This window comes from Lepidochelys kempii, chromosome 22 (genome assembly GCF_965140265.1).
Source record: "Lepidochelys kempii isolate rLepKem1 chromosome 22, rLepKem1.hap2, whole genome shotgun sequence".
NCBI lineage: Eukaryota > Metazoa > Chordata > Testudines > Cheloniidae > Lepidochelys > Lepidochelys kempii.
This window is the reverse complement of record NC_133277.1, coordinates 1,135,580-1,157,011: the sequence shown is the minus strand read 5'-3', so window position 1 is coordinate 1,157,011 and position 21,432 is coordinate 1,135,580. Positions and strand designations below refer to the sequence as shown.

At 42.8% G+C, this 21,432-nt stretch overlaps 1 protein-coding gene across 5 annotated transcripts in view; it reads right to left on the bottom strand.

The window, feature by feature from the left end:
* The window catches only part of FEZ1 (fasciculation and elongation protein zeta 1), a 164,855-nt gene that overhangs the window by 28,705 nt on the left and 114,718 nt on the right, over positions 1-21,432 (bottom strand). For all 5 annotated transcript variants that reach the window (XM_073320722.1, XM_073320719.1, XM_073320721.1 and 2 more), the window contains one exon: positions 12,963-13,043. In XM_073320722.1, the coding sequence (XP_073176823.1) occupies positions 12,963-13,043 (81 nt within the window). The remainder of the gene's footprint in view (positions 1-12,962; positions 13,044-21,432) is intronic.

The window sequence follows — 21,432 nt, the reverse complement described above, 5'->3', positions numbered from 1 at the left end:
TCTTGACAGAAACTGAAAACTCCTCTCACATTCACAAATGCAGTGACCCACTCCATTATGTAACATCTCTGTGAAGGCTACAGTAACTATTTATATGGGAAAGTAATATGAAGAAGGTAGGCAGGGCATGTTTAGCTTTCTTCTAATGCAATCTGCGCCCTAGGAAGTCAATAGATAATAGCGTCTCCTGACTATGGTAGTGCAGAATCAAGCCCTATGTGACTATTCACCTCTCTCCAGACCACTGCTGCTCCACAGAGCAAAGCTTATAAACTATAGCTTTTCTGTTTTCGGGTGAATGGAGCATTTGTTGTTGTGGTTGTTTTTTCTCTCTATGTCTCTGGGTGTGTAAAGGGCTCTTTGTACGGTACTGTCACTGTTAGGGCTTATCCAAAGCTCACTGAAGCCAGTGGGAGTCTTTCCTTCAACTTAGGTCTGGTCCACACTTAAAAAGTTAGGTTGACATAGTTACAGTGCTCAGAGATGTGAAAATTCACCTCCGCAAGAACTGTAGCTATACCAGTCTAACTCCCAGTGTAGACACTGTTATACTGAGGGAAAAAAAACCCCTTTTGTCTCTGTAGGAAGCGTCTATATTACAGGTCCACTGTTAAAGTGCCCACAATGTAGACATCGCTCAGTGAGCTCTGGATCAGACCCCGATGCAGTGCATCTGGGGCAGATAGTGCAGAGTTCTACTGAAACTTGAAGGACAATCTTGTCAGCCTCAGTTGGGTACTTCCAAAGAAACCCAGGAACAGCTTAGTGCAGCAATAACCCACGCCATGGCATGCCGTAAATAGCAGGCTACTTGTGCACTGATTACAGACCTTTTGGCTTTGTGCCTAGAATCACCAGAACCTGCTAATGCACATTCTCTATAATTACAGTAGCTTCTTAAACTACATTTAAAATACTTTTAAAAACTGAGTCAGAGTCATGGGAAGATTTTTATTTCCCCCGACTAGTTAAAATAGGCCATAGCATAAAGAAAATGTTTACCAAGTGGGGAAAGGAGTAGGAACACCATTTCTCTACAATTTTGACCAAGTTCCCTACAAAAAAAAACCACCATTAAGAGAATTTCACAGTGGCACAATTAAGGATTTAAGAATCAAGCAGCATCAAAATTAAGGTTACATACATAAGCTTAACTCTGCCCCCTTGTGCATATGTATTACAATACAGCCTGTAATTGCAGGATTATATATTATATTGCAAGTAGCACAATGTATTATATTTTTCTATAACATTACATATACAGATGTGTATTTAGACTTTTAATATACATTTTTCTTATCTCTAGGGCACTTATTCTAATAATTTTGGTAGTGGACCATGTTTTGTACATTTCCTCAAGCACAGCCTTCCATAGCTTGAATTCAGGAGACAAGGCAACTAATTATGCAACTAACTTTGTTGCATATTTACATGAGCTATATATGCTAGCAAATTTTCACTATCACTTTATGTTGTGGATTCTACAAATGCTATCCATGCACACCTAGTTATAAAAAAAATCCAGAAAAGTAGCTAGCAAAACCATCGTTAAGATTACAGGTGTTTCCATTCTACCCCTTGTTTTTCAGTTGCTCATAACTTCCCAAACTTTTTGGGCTGAAGTTTTCCAGTCCTGAAGCATGATTTTTCATTGACGTTGTGTGCACATGGGCAAGGCAACTGTATAATGGGTATAAATATTTTAGTTCTCATCAACTTAGCACTCATTTTGCATCGCGGAATTGGGCCACTTTTCTTTGCTCAAAGGTGAACGTACAGGGAAAGTTTGATGGAGAATGGTCAGCCATTTTGGGAAATGAAAGATTAGAAAAAATATTTTCTGATTATATAATTTTTTGCCACATTTTTGATAGCTTTAGCATAAAAAAAGATGGGATAACGGTGATGTCTAGGTAAATTGTTTGAACAAAATAGGGTGTAAAATGGGACTTACGTGGCGCATAGACCTTGTGTTGACCCTTTGCACAGGGGTGAATTTCACCCTTTATGAGTGGTTCTGGGAAATAGAAACCTGTCAAGAAAGACTATATCACAATGCAGAGTTAGCAGTCTTAATGTTCTTTAATATGGTTTTGGAATATAATATGGTTTTATATGGAATATAAAATAGTGCATTATTTGAGAAACTGTGTGATAATCAAATTAGTTATGGATGTGAACATATTACATATCATAAATCATATGCGTAAGAGACCAGGTTATGGTTGTGTGTATAGTCTTAGCTTTTGCATTTCCTGACCTTTGAGTGATTAACCAGCTTCTTATAAAAATCTTATAACACAGAATTTTTTCTATCAGATTTCATTTTTTTATTCCCCAAAGAAAAAAAGATGATAGAAAAGAAAAACAAAGGAGGGGGAGGAGAAAAGAAAGGCTGAGGTGTCCCACTCAAAAATTTCAAAGCTCCTCTGGGATGCCAAAAATTGAAAATAACGTATGTCAAATTCGGAATTTGAACTCCTCTGGAACACCCTTTCTTACACATGCTAGGACCCTACTGGAATGCCCTGTCCCACACATGCTAGAATCCCACTCGAAGGCTGAGTACCACACATGCTAGGGACCTACTGGAACACCCTATCCCATACATGCTATTGTCCCATTGAAACACCCTTTGTCACACATGCTAGGACGGAAGGACTCAATAGAACACCCCACTGCAAACACACTTGAGTCCCAGTGGAATGCCCTGTCCCACTAACACTAAGGGGAGAGGCTGCAACGCCCTGTCCCATGCATGCTAGGACCCCACTGGAATGTTTTATCCCATACACACTAATTCCCACTGGAATGCCCTGTCACACAGAGGCTAGATTCCACTGGACTGTCATGTGACATGTTAGACCCCACTGCAAGGCCCAGACCCACACACACTAGGGACCCATTGGAATGCCTGTCCCACACAGGCTTCAGGTTCCACTAAAACCCCCAGGCCCATATGCACTCGGCCCCCACTGGGAATGCCCTGTTGCACATACGCTAGAACCCCACAGGAAGGCCAGGCCCATACATGCGAGGGACTCACTGGAACACCATAGAATCATAGAACATTAGGGTTGGAAGAGACCTCAGGAGGTCAACTAGTCCAACCCCCTGCTCAAACCAGGACCAACCCCAACTAAATCATCCCAGTCAGGGCTTTGTCAAGCTGGGCCTTAAAAACCTCTATGGATGGAGGTTTCACCACCTCCCTAGGTAACCCACTCCAGTGCTTCACCTCCCTCCTAGTGAAATAGTGTTTCCTAACATCCAACCTAGACCTCCCCCACTGCAACTTGAGACCACTGTTCTTTGTTCTGTCATCTGCCACCACTGAGAACAGCCTAGCTCCATCCTCTTTGGAACGCCCCTTCAGGTAGTTGAAGGCTGCTATCAAATTCCCCTCACTCTTCTCTTCTGCAGACTAAGTAAGCCCTCAGCTTCTCCTCATAAATCATGTGCCCCAGCCCCCTAATCATTTTTGTTGCCCTCTGCTGGAGTCTCTCCAATTTGTCCACATTCTTTCGGGGGGGGAGGGGCGAGAGGGGAGGAAGAACGGGATGCAATACTCCAGATGTGGCCTCACCAGTGCCGAATAGAGGGGAATAATCACTTCCCTCGATCTGGTCGAAATGCTCCTACTAATGCAGCCCAATATGCTGTTAGCCTTCCGGGAAACAAGGGCACACTCTTGACTCATATCCAGCTTCTCATCCACTGTAACCCCCAGGTCCTCTTCTGAGAACTGCCGCTGAGTCAGTTGGTCCCCAGCCTGTAGCAGTGCATGGGATTCTTCCGTCCTAAGTGCAGGACTCTGCACTTGTCCTTGTTGAATCTCATCAGATTTCTTTTGGCCCAATCCTCCAATTTGTCTAGGTCACTCTGGACCCTATCCCTACCCTCCAGCGTATCTACCTTTCCCCCCAGCTTAGTGTCATCCGTGAACTTGCTGAGGGTGCAATCCACGCCATCCTCCAGATCATTAATGAAGATGTTGAAACCGGCCCCAAGACTGACCCCTAGGGCACTCTGTTTGATACCGGCTGCCAACTAGACATCGAGCAATTGATCACTACCCATTGAGCTCGACAATCTAGCCAGCTTTCTATCCACCTTATAGTCCATTCATCCAGCCCATACTTCTTTAACTTGCTCGCAAGAATACTGTGGGAGACCGTATCCCACACACTCTAGGCTCTCGCTTGAAAGCCCTGTCTCACACAAGCTAGGGGGTCCCATTCGAATGCCCTGTCCCATTCATGTTAGGACCTGTTGTGATAATTTGGCCTATAAATTTACTCTGTGAGCTCAACTGTAAAAAGGATGTGCAAGTTCATAATATATCACAATAGTCTATAATAAACATTGAGCTTGTTTGAAATAAGCATGCAAAGCAAACTGTTAATGTTTCTGCTTTAAAATAAAAGGGGGTTAACAAGTATTTTAAAGCTATTAACTTTAAAAAATATTTTAACACATGCTTTGTTTCATATTTTTTCTTCTATTTTGAGGGTTTCAGTTACTGTAATTGGCAATAATCTTGAAGATTTAATGAAAAAAGTATTTTTAAGAAAAAGCAAAAGTGGTAAAAATGAATTATTTTAAATTGTTGTAGGTTAAGTTGCTAACAGAGACTTTTACTGAAATAATGCCTTGGGTAACCCTCTGGTTAACAAAATGCCATCTTAATTCAGGGCTGCTATTGCACTGACTGTGAATTGAATCTCAAATCACCAGAACCAAGGGCTCTTGAAATACCAAATTTTAGGTAATTTTTCTAATTGTTTTGGTTTTGCAATGTTTTTTTCCCTTGTGGTTTAGATTTTGCAATATTTTTCCTTGCTGTTTTTGCCACCTTTGGTGTTGCAAATGGGTCACAAATACAAAAGTGGTTCCAAAAGAACATCGTTTTGTTGCTTCTTTTTAAAGGAGGGAATATACTTAGGTACAAATGCCACCAGGGCTGTTTTTCTCCAAGTGAACAAGCTTAACCATTAATGCATAAAATGTTCATGGTTTGTGTAAATGTACAGCTTTATCTGTGTAAGTGACAAAAGAGGGGGGACATTTTTGCCATCTTTACCCATTCTGGGCATACAGCCAAAGAAGTGATAAGAGCTGGTTTGTTTTTAAACAGAAGCAGTTTTAACTTTTGTTTTAGCTACAAATGAAGTGAGTTGTAAGTTCTTAGCTTTGTTAACATCTGGAAAGTTTAACTTTAATTTTTGTAACATCTAATTAAGTAAAATTTATAAATTCCAATTTTGAGATAAGGAATTTGCACACCTTAAAATATAACCAAGAACCTTTTTCTTTTTCCTTAAGCATAAACTAAGATAATTTTTCTTTGTAATTATGATTCTATGAACAAATGTTCGATCCTAGGCATAATTGGTTCATAAAAGAGGGATTATGTTGTGATAAATGGGCCTACGAATGTACTCTAATTGTGAGCTCAACTGTACAAAGTATGTGAAAGATCATAACATGTCCAAATAACCTATAATAAAAAATGTTGATAGGAAAAAGTACAAAAAGGAGAAAGAAAAATTGAATTTGTCGAAACAAAAGGGCCTGTTGATATGGACTATGTAAAATCATGTGTGGTAAAAACAGAAAATGTGGAACTAGAAATTGATGAACCAAAATTAATGTGTCAGATATTAGCCCTGATGGGTGGACGAAATAACGAGGGGATGAGCTATTCCACCTATCGCTTCCCCCTTTTTTTTTTTTTTTTGATCCTTAAAGAAAGAGACTTTGAGGGGCGACAATAAAGAAAAGAGGGAGGCTACTGGAGCAGGCTTCACTATCATGGCTTCCACCCCGCACTGTTTCCTGAGGTCTCAGACTTTCTTGGTTCTGATCCTGAGATGTTGTGATCAGGTGTCCACCCCACACAGGCCTGGTAGGGGCTAAGGGGGCGAGGTAGGCCTATTAAGTCCACAGGCTGCACCTGGAGGAAAAGCAAGGGAGTAGGGATTGACTGCAGGCAGGCTCAGCTGGGCAGGAAGAGGCCCCACTGGAACTCCCTGTCCAACACACGCTAGGAGACAACAGCAATACTTTCTCTCATACATGCTAGGACCCCACTGATATGTCCTTTCTCAAACATGCTAGGGGTCCCACTCAACCACCATGTCTCACAGATGCTGGGACCTCACTGGAACATTCAGTCCAATATATGCCAGGACCGCACAGAAATGCTCTGCTCCACACACGCTAGTGTCTCACTGCAACGCGTTGTCCCACAAATGCTAGAGGTCTCACTGGAACACAGTGTCCCAAACATGTTAGGACCCCTCTGGCCCCAATGTAATGCCCTGTCCCACACATGTTAGGGATGCCACTGGAACCATCCTGTTCCACAGATCCTTTCCCCAAAGCACCTCCAGCTGCTAGGAGTCTCTGTGGATGTGCATATACTATCAGCAGGCCAGGAAGGTGATGGAGAGAAGCTCCAACCCTCTTCACCTTAGAAGGTATGCAAGAGAGGAACTCTCCTGCTGCAGACCTCCTAATGTCTGCAGCAAATTAATGGCTTTCCTGAGGACCTTACAGGGCACCTTACAGGTATACAGCAGCTAAGACAATCACTCCATGAGTTCATGTAGTGTACAGTGACTAAGGCAAGGTCTTCTGTCCTTACCGCAGTCTATGATTCAGTGAAAGCCACTTATACATTCAGCGTGGCCTGGGGATAATCTACAGCACAGATACTTGATTTTCATAATTGAAAAGCAATTTCCACCAAAGCAGCCAAAGGCAATGGACTGTGTCCCTTTTCAACACTTTTGGCTGTATGGCTGATAAAACAAAGACATTGCAAACACTTCTTTTGTAATAGGGCAAGTATTTTATGTTTGGTTGTTTCTTACTCACCTTACCCTCAAAAATAATTGAAAACTTTTGTTCAGATTTTCCATATAAAATAATCACCTGATTATTTTATGGACTGAGCAAAGACTGAGCCTGGAACACTTCTTTTGTAATAGGGCAAGTATTTTATGTTTGGTTGTTTCTTACTCACCTTACCCTCAAAAATAATTGAAAACTTTTGTTCAGATTTTCCATATAAAATAATCACCTGATTATTTTATGGACTGAGCAAAGACTGAGCCTGGAACACTTCTTTTGTAATAGGGCAAGTATTTTATGTTTGGTTGTTTCTTACTCACCTTACCCTCAAAAATAATTGAAAACTTTTGTTCAGATTTTCCATATAAAATAATCACCTGATTATTTCATAGACTGAGCAAAGACTGAGCCTGGAACATTTTGGCCCCAAATCTGAACATTTTGGAAAGTTCTTATGGCAGTGATACTCAGCCAAATTAATGATCAACATTACCCAAAAGAGCCACAGTAGTGTGAATTCATTGTTTCATTTACTATTGTACCATTCATATGTGAATAGTATGACAGAGGAAATAGTTTTTGTATTATATATTATTCTCACGGCAAATATATTAATAACTTAGTGCAAGTTAATAACTTAATTGGTTAATAACATCGTAAAAGCACTGTGATTGGTTAATGATTAAATCATACAGTGTTTTAATATCACATGCTACAAAGAGCCACAGGAGAGACATTAAAAAGCCACTTGCAGCTCGCAAGCCGCAGTCTGAGTATCACTGTCTTAGGGTGATACTCAGCCCTATTCATGGGCCAGCACTAGGTGTAGGCCCCACTACCCTGCCAGTAAAACCTTATTTTGAGGGCTTCAGTGGGACTTAAGTGGTGCCATGCTGGCCCCTGTACAGGTATGAGATGTCAGGTGTGGCCTAGGTTTTTGGCTGTCCCCAGGCAAAGAGGTGTGGATTTAGACCGAGGCCTTATGCCAGTTCCTATGGAGGAGTATGGGGTTGTGGGGCCTGGGCCTCATGCTGGGCCCTGTACAGGGGTTAGGAGTCTGGGCCTTATGCCAGGTCCTGCACAGTTCGGTGGAACCTATGCTTCTTGCTTGGCCCTGCACAGAGGTGAGGGTTCAGGTAATGCCTCTGCCTCAGGCTGGTCCCCTGCACAGGGCTGAATTTCACCATATGTGACTGAAGAGCAAGGATGAGAATGGAAATTGTTATGTTGTCATTTATTATAAGATAATTTGTTACTGATTTACTGATTTTTCAGGTTTCCTAGCGCCCTGGGGCTCAGACTCCCATCTTCCATCTCCCCTTCAGCCTGACCACTTTTAGCTGAGGCTTCTGGCCCAGTAGCACTTTCAGCTCCCATTTTTTATGACCAAATCTAACACTGGGGATCAAGTGTCCCCATAATAATTGTTGTGAATTGGTACTGTACCAAAAGGGTAGCTGGTCTCATGAGATGGGCTGGGGAGGAACCTGCTTCTCTCCAGCTTACCCTTCATTTCTCTCCTTTTCCATCAAGCTCCCCCCTGGCTCCCCACCTAAACCTGGTCACTTAAATCATTAAATTAAACTAGGAATTGTAACAAAGCTTCTTTTATGCTTATCCAGGGCTGCTCAGCACTGTGTGGTGATGCTTCCCCTGAGAAGCCCTAGTTTTGGCACCCCTACTGCAGAAAGACTTCCTGGGGAAACCACAATTTCAACCAGTTCAATCAGCAATATTAGGAAAGTGGCTTGTTATTTGGAATAGTGTTTCATGTAGGCGCTGAAGTCCGAGTTGCATCAAGACTTACAAGTTTAGAGTAAGATTGTGGCTGTACCTACATCACGCTTTACAGAGCTTGTGGGGATTCTACTGCCCTTCCCAGGCAGGAATGGGCAAGTGGCAGAGGAGTGGGTGGACAGCTGAGCTGATGTGATGGCTGACACACTGGGGACCTCCTCAGCTAAATGCATGAGCTGCCCAGTGCTTGAACCAAGACTCTGTCAGTAGGGGCTGTAACAACTCACATCCTCTATGACTCAGATCACAGGAGCAACCACAGGGTTACACTGGCATGGAGGGGCAAGTAATCTGTACCAAGTAAAAGGCTGGCACAAATTACTTCTACCCTGGAGCAAGCGGGAACCAGGCACTGAATCATGACTCTGACTTACAGATAGGGGTCTGGTCCTAAGGCAGTGAGCTTTAAATGTACAAAAATAAAGGCAAAGCTAAACTGTTTACGTCTAAATTAAATGGACTCTGTTTTACCCAACAATGCTTAAATTTTTAACTAACGTATCAAAGAATCATAGAATATCAGGGTTGGAAGAGACCTCAAGAGGTTATCTAGTCCAACCCCAACTAAATCATCCCAGCCAGGGCTTTGTCACACTAGGCCTTAAAAACCTCTAAGGATGGAGATTCCACCAGCTCCCTAGGTAACCCATTCCAGTGTTTCTCCACCCTCCTAGCGAAACAGTTTCTCCTAATATCCCCCACTGCAACTTGAGACCATTGCTCCTTGTTCTGCCATCTGCCACCACCGAGAACAGCCGAGCTCCATCCTCTTTGGAACCAGATCATTAATGAATATGTTGAACATAAGAACTTAAGAATGGCCATACTGGGTCAGACCAAAGGCCCATCCAGCCCAGTATCCTGTCTGCCGACAGTGGCCAATGCCAGGTGCCCCAGCGGGAGTGAACCTAACAGGTAATGATCAAGTGATCTCTCTCCTGCCATCCATCTCCACCCCCTGACAAACAGAGGCTAGGGACCCCATTCCTTACTCATCCTGGCTAATAGCCGTTAACGGTCTTAACCTCCATGAATTTATCTTGTTCTCTTTTAAACCCTGTTACAGTCCTAGCATTCACAACTGCCCCAGGCAAGGAGTTCCACAGATTGACTGTGCACTGTGTGACGAAGAACTTCCTTTTATTTGTTTTAAACCTGCTGCCCATTAATTTCATTTGGTGGCCCCTAGTTCTTATACTATGGGAACAAGTAAATAACTTTTCCTTATTCACTTTCTTCACACTACTCATGATTTTATAGACCTCTATCATATCCCCCTTAGTCTCCTCTTTTCCAAGCTGAAAGTCCTAGCCTCTTTAATCTCTCCTCATATGGGACCCATTCCAAACCCCTAATCATTTTCGTTGCCCTTCTCTGAACCTTTTCTAATGCCAGTATATCTTTTTGAGATGAGGAGACCACATCTGTACACAGTATTCAAGATGTGGGCGTACCATGGATTTATATAAGGGCAATAAGATACTCTCCATCTTATTCTCTATCCCTTTTTTAATGTATCCTAATATCCCGTTTGCTTTTCTGACTGCCGCTGCACACTGCGTGGACTCTTCAGAGAACTATCCACGATGATGCTAAGATCTCTTTCCTGATTAGTTGTAGCTAAATTAGCCCCCATCATATTGTATGTATAGTTGGGGTTATTTTTTCCAATGTGCATTACTGTACATTTATCCACATTAAATTTCATTTGCCATTTTGTTGCCCAATCACTTAGTTTTGTGAGATCTTTTTGAAGTTCTTCACAGTCTGCTTTGGTCTTAACTATCTTGAGCAGTTTCGTATTGTCTGCAAACTTTGCCACTTCACTGTTTACTCCTTTCTCCAGATCATTTCTGAATAAGTTGAATAGGATTGGTCCTAGGACTGACCCTTGGGGAACACCACTAGTTACCCCTCTCCATTCTGAAAATTTACCACTTATTCCTACACTTTGTTCCCTGTCTTTTAACCAGTCCTCAATCCATGAAATGATCTTCCCTCTTATCCCATGACAACTTAATTTACTTAAGAGCCTTTGGGGAGGGACCTTGTCAAAGGCTTTCTGGAAATCTAAGTACACTATATCCACTGGATCCCCCTTGTCCACATGTTTGTTGATCCCCTCAAAGAACTCTAATAGATTAGTAAGACATGATCTCCCTTTACAGAAACCATGTTGACTTTTGCCAACAATTTATGTTCTTCTATGTGTCTTACAATTTTATTCTTTGCTATTGTTTCAACTAATTTGCTCAGTTCTGATATTAGACTTACCAGTCTGTAATTGCTGGGATGACCTCTAGAGCCCTTTTTAAATATTGGCGTTACATTAGCTATCTTCCAGTCATTGGGTACAGAAGCTGATTTAAAAGACAGGTTACAAACCATAGTTAATAGTTCCGCAATTTCACAGAACAAAACATTGTAGAACAGTATTGTATCAAACTTCAGCACAAGGACTGTAAAGTAGCTCACCAGCCATAACTACAGCAAGCCAGGCTAATCAACAACTATGGTAAATCCACAATCTAACTCTTAATTTGTTGATTTACACCAAGATGGGATGGTCCAGCCACTCAGAGTTTACACTGTCCGAGTTAATTTTATCCTACATAGCAGGTCCCTTTTGTTTAACAAATACTTAAAACAAAAAGTTAGTTCCACATTATGTAATTTATTTTTAAGCAATTTTTTTTAACCATCTGGGGAATTAATTGAGAAAAACAATGGTAAAAACCCAGTCATTGTTACTGAGTGAAGTACTCACAAGTTAGGAAAGGCCATAATCTTAACCCTTCCCCTTGGGGTGCATGCATCTTTATGATGCAGTCATTAAGCACATGATCAAGCACTATTGTTTCTGCCTCACTCCTGCCTCTCTCTATATGCAGGGTGAATGGTGCACAGTAAAGGAGCAGGACTCATGTGGAATCACACCTCATTTTGGGTCAAACTCTGAGAAAATTCGTTTCCTCCAACATGAAAAGTGGCAGGAGGGAATGTTTTATGAAGAAACCTCCACAAGGACTCTTTTTCAGAAAGTATCCCATAGCATGCCATTGGAGGGAATGGGATCTGGCACTCCACGGTAGATGCCAATAAGCACATCCTGAAATGTGGTGGATGCATTGGGTACCATATGGACCACCAGATTGTCCAGGGCCATCTACATGGAAGTCTTGTGTCCTTTCACGGGATCTAACCCTCGTGAAACCCTCCCCAGGCAGCACAGATCCATTCAACATATGCTACCAGAGACCTTCAACCCCTAACACCAGCCTGGAGGCTCCTGGGGCCCAACAAGAGAGCCACAGAAGACTTAAACCAGCCTAAAGGTGTGCTGATTTTCTGGATAACTTCTCTGGAGGCTGGAAGGAGACATATTGTAATACCAAAGCACAAGGAGCTCTTGAAGAGATCACAGAGGATTTATGAAAGAAGAACCACTATAGTTTTTCATGTTTTAGATTATTTCAGAACTTAAATGTCCTTATAATGGAGGACATAGTCTGAGCCAGTTCACTAAGCACTGGAGAGAGACAGGAAAGCAATGCAAATCTTCTAATGTTGAAATGCAGGGCTAAGCCAAGGAGCATAGCAAACAGGAGTGAGACCTGAGATGAGCAGTGTGTGGTTTCTTTATTCCAAATGTCTTTTCCTCAAACTCTTATTTCTTTCAGAATTCCAGCCAGAGCAGTTTGAATTACCCCGTACAGATAACATTGGGCATAATTTAGTTCCATTTTTGGTTACTGAATCCTTCTTTAAAAAGGTCATTATTCATAAGTATTCACCAAATACTCTGGATGAATTATTTTCAGACTATTGACTAATCACAAACTGTTCATTTCAACTATTTGTCCTTTGTTTTATGTGGTTGGTCATCTAAATCACACAGTATTGTTTCTGTTCCTGTTTGGATGAGTGAAACTTTTTAAAAAGAAGAATGAGTAGCGCTCAGTGAATAATGAATCACAAACTTTCTGACATGACTTTTCAGATGAGAAGTCCTTCATACTAAATTGTGTGAAAATTTTAGGATTTGCACACAATTTCTAAAACACCAAGCAGTGCCTGAATATTAATGAAAAATGGAAATCATGAGCCCAAAAGTCATCACAAACCAAACTCAGCACTTTTAGTTGCAAAAATATTTGTAAATCAATTGGTTTAATATCAGTCAACTCTGTTCAAAACCCTGCTTTCTTCTTCAAATGAAATAATAGAAATGTTTTTGTTTATTCAGAAGAAATGACATGCATCGACTCCTGGGAGTACCTGATCTATGCAGAGGACTTTACACACACCTGTTTATCAGTTGCTGAATTCCCAAATGTCTGCCGAATACCAGTCTGCAAGATATTAGAGATTCCTTCCATACTGAATCGCTGCATAGAAGAGAAAAGCATCTGATTTACGCAGTGCTAGAGGGGATACAATAAAGCTTTACAAATTTATGAATGGTCCAAGGAAGGCAAATTGGGCACTTCTATTTCCCATGATACAAGAACAATGGGACACAAGAATGAAACTTAAAGTTGACAAATTTAAAACTTGTAAAAGGAAACACAATCCAATGGTTGGAAGCTGAAGCTAGACAAATTCAAACTGGAAATAACACGTACATTTTTAACAGTGAGGATAATTAACCACTGGAACAGTTTACTAATGGGCATCTAGATTCTCTACTACTAACAACTTTTAAATCATATTTGGATGTTTTTCTAAAAGCTGCTCTAGGAATTGTTTTGGGGAAGTTCTATGGCCTGTGTTATACTAGATAATAACTAGTACGTGTTACACTAGACAATCACAACGGTCCCTTCTGGCTTTGGAATCTATAAAATATATTTTTATACAATGCGCAATTAACCTATGGAATCATCGCCACAACATATAACTGACATCAAAAGACTAGCAAAGTTAAAAAAAGGACTGGGTATTCCAGAGTTGCAATAGATAAGGTTAAAAATTAGAATGTTTATAAATCCTCATATTTCAGGGTATAAGTTGACATCTAACTGAGTGGTCAGGAATGAACTTACCCCTTTGTGTAGGTTATTCCATAAGTACCTATTTTGGGGTGTATTGCACCTCTTTTGGAAGAAGCTGGTACTAGCTACTGTTAGAGGGAGGATATAGAACTACTTTGACTCTTGGTCTGATTCAGTCTGGCAATGCCTTTGTTTCTGTATTCTGCAGGCCAAGGCCATGTCTACACAACAAAGTCCGGGTGATACAAGGTATGTCAGCATGCAGCTGCCACAGTTAGCGTATTGCTTTTGCTTGTACATACTTGGCTGCCTGCACTGGCATTTTGCATGCTCTCTAGGAGTATTTATATCCATGCAAAGGGCAGTGCACCGTGAGTAGATATCCCAGTACGCCAGTGTGACCCTAACAGCATCCCAGTGCAAGAGGACCAGCGGTCACTGGTATCTGTTAGTGAGTTTCAGATCATCTGACCTGTTCAGTGTACCCCAATTCACTAATGCCATAATCTGTCAAAAGGCAGCATGGAAAATATCAATATAAAGCAATAACACACTGATTATTAATATTCTTGCATGGTGTAGGTATGGAAAATGCCCAAATGGACCATACCGATATGAAGGAAATGTGGAACTAAACTGTGTTTATCAGACAAATCTGGGGAATTGGATAAACAAGTTTCTCTCAGAAAAAGGACAGACCAACGTCTCCAGCCAAGTGTCAGAGAATCAACTGACAATCACATGTCAAGTGGACATTCATTTCACTTTAGCAAACACTGGTGGGGGAAAAAGCCAGCATGGAATCTCCTTCATCAGCAGACTCCATGCCACCTTCCTCACAGTTTGAATGAACTTTACTTTGGGGGTAACCTTCAGAAGAATCCATTTCAAAGGTTCACTGGACTATAAAAGACAGGTACAAAGAACCCCAAGTTATCATTCACCTAAGAAGACAAAGGAACAGAGAACTTTGGACTTTGTAGAAAATCCTGACAAAGGGGGAGGAATATCCTTCCACCTTGCTGGGAAGTGGTTTGGGAAGAATCTTACCTCGAATCAGGAGTGTAGTATTGTTAAATCTTAATATCTAGAAAGCATTTTTCACTTTGATTTGCTTATACCATTTATAAGTCTATTCTTTATACTTGATCTCACCTGAAATCCTATTTCCTTTTGTTAATACACTTGTTTTACTTTTAATCTAAACCAATCCAGTGCCGTTTGAACTGGAGTGATTATTAACTCCAGTCAAAGTGGTAAGCTATGCAGTTTGTCTCTTTAGAGGAGCAAATGAACCATAGTATCCCTCTGAATGGTCCAGCAAAGGGCTGGACGTTGCAGATCACATGGTTTGGGGAAAAATCCAGAGTGAGTGATGTTGGGGTCTTCTTGCCAGGTGAAACCAAGGCTGCTGGAGGCCAGAGTGTTGCTGTGGTGCAAGAAGCAGGCTGCTGGAGTCAGAGTTGTTGGTCCAGAGAGGCTTATCACACACAGACAGTGCATGTTTGTATGCTGGCTGGAAGCTACAGCAGCAGAGCATTTTACAAGGCACTGAGGATTATAAAGCAGGTGATGACAACCCCTCAATGGTCTGGATTGCACCCCACAATGTTACAGCCACATGCCGCCATCCAGCACAGTGCCTTCTGGGAAGTTTTTGCACTGTGTTGCGGGGTAAAATGAGTTACACAGGTAACTCTGGGAAATTGGGGTCAAGCTCCCATCATGCAACTTTTTCCATTCCATAATGCCATCACTTTCCCATGATTTTCACACCTTTGTTAAGATCCCACAAGCCTGCATAGCACTGTTCAGTGTCCACCATCTTTGACAGAAGCATGGACCTGACACAGTTCTGAAATATTCTCACGAGCGTTGCAAATACAGGTGTCATAAATATAAAGGGAAGGGTAAACCCCTTTGAAATCCCTCCTGGCCAGGGGAAAGCTCCTCTCACCTGTAAAGGGTTAAGAAGCTAAAGGTAACCTCGCTGGCACCTGACCAAAATGACCAATGAGGAGACAAGATACTTTCAAAAGCTGGGAGGAGGGAGAGAAACAAAGGGTCTGTGTCTGTCTATATGCTGGTCTTTACCGGGGATAGACCAGGAATGGAGTCTTAGAACTTTTAGTAAGTAATCTAGCTAGGTATGTGTTAGATTATGATTTCTTTAAATGGCTGAGAAAAGAATTGTGCTGAATAGAATAACTATTTCTGTCTGTGTATCTTTTTTGTAACTTAAGGTTTTGCCTAGAGGGGTTCTCTATGTTTTTGAATCTAATTACCCTGTAAGATATCTACCATCCTGATTTTACAGGGGGGATTTCTTTATTTCTATTTACTTCTATTTTTTATTAAAAGTCTTCTTGTAAAGAACTGAATGCTTTTTCATTGTTCTCAGATCCAAGGGTTTGGGTCTGTGGTCACCTATGCAAATTGGTGAGGCTTTTTATCCAACATTTCCCAGGAAAGGGGAGGGGTGCAAGTGTTGGGAGGATTGTTCATTGTTCTTAAGATCCAAGGGTCTGGGTCTGTAGTCACCTAGGCAAATTGTATCCTCACCAATCCTCACCAATTTGCCTAGAAGCTTGCAATGCCGGATTGCTACCTCTCAGAGGGAAGTCATTCTGGAGTTGGAAAATCCACAGTGCGGGGCATTGTCATGCAGTTCTGTAGGACCATTAATCACGTCCTGCTATTCAGGACTGCAACTCTCAGGCTATGTCTACACTGGCAATGGAATGACAAAACTTTTGTCTTTTAGAGGTGTTAAACCCCCTGCCCTGAAAGACAAAAGTTTTGCTGCAGCAAGTCCCCAGAAAAATCATGGAGCATGTCCTCAAGGAATCAATTCTGAAGCACTTAGAGGAGAGGAAAGTGATCAGGAACAGTCAGCATGGATTCACCAAGGGAAAGTCATGCCCAACTAATCTAATTACCTTCTATGATGAGATAACTCGTTCTGTGGATGAAGGGAAAGCAGTGGACGTGTTATTCCTTGACTTTAGCAAAGCTTTTGACACGGTCTCCCACAGTATTCTTGCCAGCAAGTTAAAGAAGTATGGGCTGGATGGATGCACTACAAGGTGGGTAGAAAGTTGACTAGATTGTCGAGCTCAACGGGTAGTGATCAATGGCTCCATGTCTAGCTGGCAGCCGGTATCTAGCAGAGTGCCCCAAGGGTCGGTCCTCGGGCCGGTTTTGTTCAATATCTTCATTAATGATCTGGAGGATGGTGTGGATTGCACCCTCAGCAAGTTTGCGGGTGACAGTAAACTGGGAGGAGTGGTAGATATGGTGGAGGGCAGGGATAGGATACAGAGGGCCCTAGACAAATTGGAGGATTGGGCCAAAAGAAATCTGATGAGGTTCAACAAGGACAAGTGCAGAGTCCTGCACTTAGGACGGAAGAATCACATGCACCGCTACAGACTAGGGACTGAATGGCTAGGCAGCAGTTCTGCAGAAAAGGACCTAGGGGTGACAGTGGACGAGAAGCTGGATATGAGTCAACAGTATGCCCTTGTTGCCAAGAAGGCCAATGGCATTTTGGGGTGTATAAATAGGGGCACTGCCAGCAGATCGAGGGACGTGATCGTTCCCCTCTATTCGACATTGGTGAGGCCTCATCTGGAGTACTGTGTCCAGTTTTGGGCCCCACACTACAAGAAGGATGTGGAGAAATTGTAGAGAGTCCAGCGAAGGGCAACAAAAATGATTAGGGGTCTGGAACACATGACTTATGAGGAGAGGCTGAGGGAGCTGGGATTGTTTAGCCTGCAGAAGAGAAGAATGAGGGGGGATTTGATAGCTGCTTTTAACTACCTGAAAGGTGGATCCAAAGAGGATGGATCTAGACTATTCTCAGTGACAGCAGATGACAGGACAAGGAGTAATGGTCTCAAGTTGCAGTGGGGGAGATTTAGGTTGGATATTAGGAAAAACCTTTTCACTAGGAGGGTGGTGAAACACTGGAATGCGTTGCCTAGGGAGGTGGTGGAATCTCCTTCCTTAGATATTTTTAAGGTCAGGCTTGACAAAGCCCTGGCTGGGATGATTTAGTTGGGGATTGGTCCTGCTCTGGGCAGGGGGTTGGACTAGTGAGGTCCCTTCCAACTCTGATATTCTATGATTCTATGATTCTAAGTGGCAGTGTGAACAGAGCGTTGTCAGCAGGAGCGCTCTCCTGCCGACAATGTGAATGCCACTCGCTGGGGGTAGAAGTTTTTTGTCGGCAGGAGAGCCGACAAACAGCAGCTATACCGCACGACTTCTAGCAGCACAGCTTTGGTGACACAGCCATGTCGCTAAAAGCTGTGTCATATAAACGTCGCCTCAGCAATATGCAGAACATAGTGGACTGATTTGCAACAGTGTGGTTCCTGAACTGTGGTGGAGCAATGGACAGCACACATATATATTCCTCTTTTGGCACCAGACCACCTTCCTATAGCATACCTCAACAGAAAGGGCTACTTCTCTATGGTTATGCAAGACTTGGTGATCTCCAGGGATGCTTCAGCAATATTAGTGTGAGCTGGTCAGGGAAGGTACATGAGGCTGTCATCTTTAAGAACACACGACTGTTCAGAAAGCTGCAAAAAGGGACATACTTTCCCAACCAGCAGATTACCATTGGTGATGCTGAAATGCCAGTAGTGATCCTGGGGGACCAAGCCTACACCTTGCTCCCCAGGTCATGAAGGCCACCTTGAGAGCAACAAAAGATTCAACTACCAGCTCAGCAGGTGCAGGATAAAATTTGAATGTGCTTTTGGTAGATTGAAGGGATGTTGGCATTGTTTACTCACAAGACTGGATCTCAATGAGAAAAATATCCCAATGGTTATAGCAGCCTGTTGTCTCCTGCATAATATCTATAAGGCAAAGGAAGAAAAGTTGCCACTAGGGTGGAGCACAGAGGTGGAATACCCAGACACAAGGGCCGTTACAAGAGCCCAGCATGGAGCTATGCAGTTGTAGGGGGCTTTGAAAGAGCACTTTAAAGGTGTCGTCACACTAGTGTGCTGTGCTGGACTTTTCTCTGGCCCCAAAGGTTTGTGGGCTGTTTGGAATTGTGCAGCATGTGTTGTACATTTATGTGTATAACACTGTCTTATAATAACCCTATGAACATTTATAACATTACACTCTTTCACTGAAACGATGAATTAAGCAGTGCTCTCTGTACATTTACACACGGTACTCGGCATTTTCTTGAACCTATGAGTTGTCTGGTGCCATACACTTACAAGTACTGGGCGCTTTGAGTACTTCTACGTGTTCTGCAATATGCGTGATGCACTAGTAAAGATGAATTTGTCTTCAAAACCAGAATTTTATTGTCTGGTGAAAGCAGTGTAAAAATGTGCAGCTAAGAAAGGGCAACACAATACAAACATAAATTAACTGAAGAGAACTTTACATTTAAAAGGCAGCAAAGATTTAGAAAAGCAGCTGCTCAGTGTCATTTCAGTGCACAAATGCAGTCCATTTTAGCTACACATACAGCAGCCGTGCCTCTCGTAGGTCAATGCTGTATGTGAAGTTGCAGTTGTCCTTACTGTCTGCTAGCGTGGCGTGGTGGGGTATGTATGTGACCCATGGTGCCAAGTGGATTGTTGCAGGGTGTAGGAAGATGCCACTATGGAGGTCTCCAGGGACTGCAAAGGATGGCAAATCCATGATTGTTGGACCTTTAGGTCAACTAGAGTTTGCAGCATATGTGTTTGCTACCTGAGAAGCTCCATTATGTCGAGGTGCATCTCCCTCTCCTTTTCCTGATGAGATTCTTGGGTCTTTCTCCATTTTCCCCTGTTCTTTCTATCCCTCTCCATGCCTTCCGCCATTGGCCAGCCGGGCCCTTTGTCTGCGTTCCAATTCAGCACTGGCTTGTAGGATCTCCTCTTCTTTGTCCTTCACATCAGAGTCAGGTGTTCCATGGTGATGACGAGGGTACCCCTCAAGACCTTAACAGCAGCAGCTATAGATAAAACACACATTTACCATTATGTAAATGTCACAACAACAAGCAAAATATAAGGTTCCAAATTGCCTTCCCTCATTCCCATAATAAAACGTTAATAAGACAGGCTTCTTGACACTTCAGCTGTGGAGCGCCTCTGCATAGTACAGCTCTCCATCCCAGCCATAGTGAGTATGATCTATAAGTGGTCACCTTGGGGGGTGCGGGGGGGAAGGAGGGCATTAACATTTTCAGTTGCTGAAACAATTTGGTCCCTATTTTTATGGGTATAAGTATAGGGCACTGGCACTGAAACTTGGTACTGTTTTCCACAGGCTGGGGTGATTTTTGCTGAAATCACACTCCTGAGGGTAACAAAGGCACAGAGAACACAGCTGCTGGTGTCCTGAAGCCACCTGGGCCCATATGCCACTAGTTTACTGCAATCGTGTCAGCTGAACTTATTGCAGAGTAGTGTGGGAAAATGTCCTACCATGAAGGAAGAAAGAAGGCAGCCCTTCCTAGAAACCTGTGGGAGAGGTCTGCAGAGCACGTCCATGAAAGTGTCAGTGAAATCTCTCAGGAGGACCGAAGCGACATTCCTACGTGCATCAACAAATTGCTTTGCACACCCTGCACTGGGAATGAGCAGATATCAACTCTACCGGTACTCCTACTTCTTCTCATCTGTGTAAGACAATGAAAAGTTGATACATATGTCTTTGGTAACTTAGTATGGCCCAGGCCCATCTTTACATTTAAACAGTGTAAGCATGCACACACTTACCCGAGATTCCTTCTTCTGGATCAGGCTCATCCGTGCTTGGCTGGTGAGACCACCTAGACTGCAGTGGAGTCTTAAATAGGTCCTGAATTGCAGCATAGCTGGACCCTCCCACCATGTGTTCTTTCTCCTCCTCGTTGCTGTTCACAGCAGGGTTCTGTGTGTTGGGCTCCACCGAGATATCTGCAGTGGGCTGCTGGGTGCTGGTGGGGTCTCTGGCAAGTATGGCATGCAGCTTGTCATAAAAGTCGCCGGTCTGTGGCTCAGCACCAAATTGAGTGTTGTGGTATGCCCCCCTCAATTTCTTAATTTCCACATGGCACGGCTGCTGATCTCTATTACACCCCTTTTGCCCACATCCCCTGAGCAAACTGTTCATAGATATCCATGTTTCTATGACTATTCCTTAGCTGTGCCTCTTCTCCCCACAGGCTCACTTGATCCAATATCTCCTGTATACTGCAGGCAGAAGTACGTCTGGAGTGTGTAGCCAGCATGGTTGGTTGGGCAACTGCACACAACAAGGAAGAGCTGCTAGGTGTGCTTGCCACGCTGGCAATCAGTCTTTCATGAAGACATGGAGTGTTTTTAAGGGCAGGAGGGGGCTTTCAGTCTCTGTGAGCCCTGGGCTGTGGAGTTTACAATTGTGACCGGAGCTGTACAGCTGCTGAAGGGCTGTTACAGCTGACACGGGTCACACGGTGTCTACACTCACACTGCACTGATCACAGGCCGTCAACAATGACTCATCTGTGTTTGGGGAGGTGGTTTTGCTGGGTGCTTATGTTAGCAGGACACAAATCTGAGTGTAGACACATGCACAGACAAATCAACGAAAGGTGACTTATGTCAACCTAACTTTGTAGTGTAGACCAGGCCTGAGAAGCAGCAGTATTAATGCAAGTTTTTAGACATTTGGAGAACATTGGGTGTGAATTCTCATGATTTCTTTGAGATGAGCATATTTTTTAGCTGCCGTTATTCTGATTAAGTGGCTTTGACTACCTGTAAATATAAACCAATAGCGTTTCTGT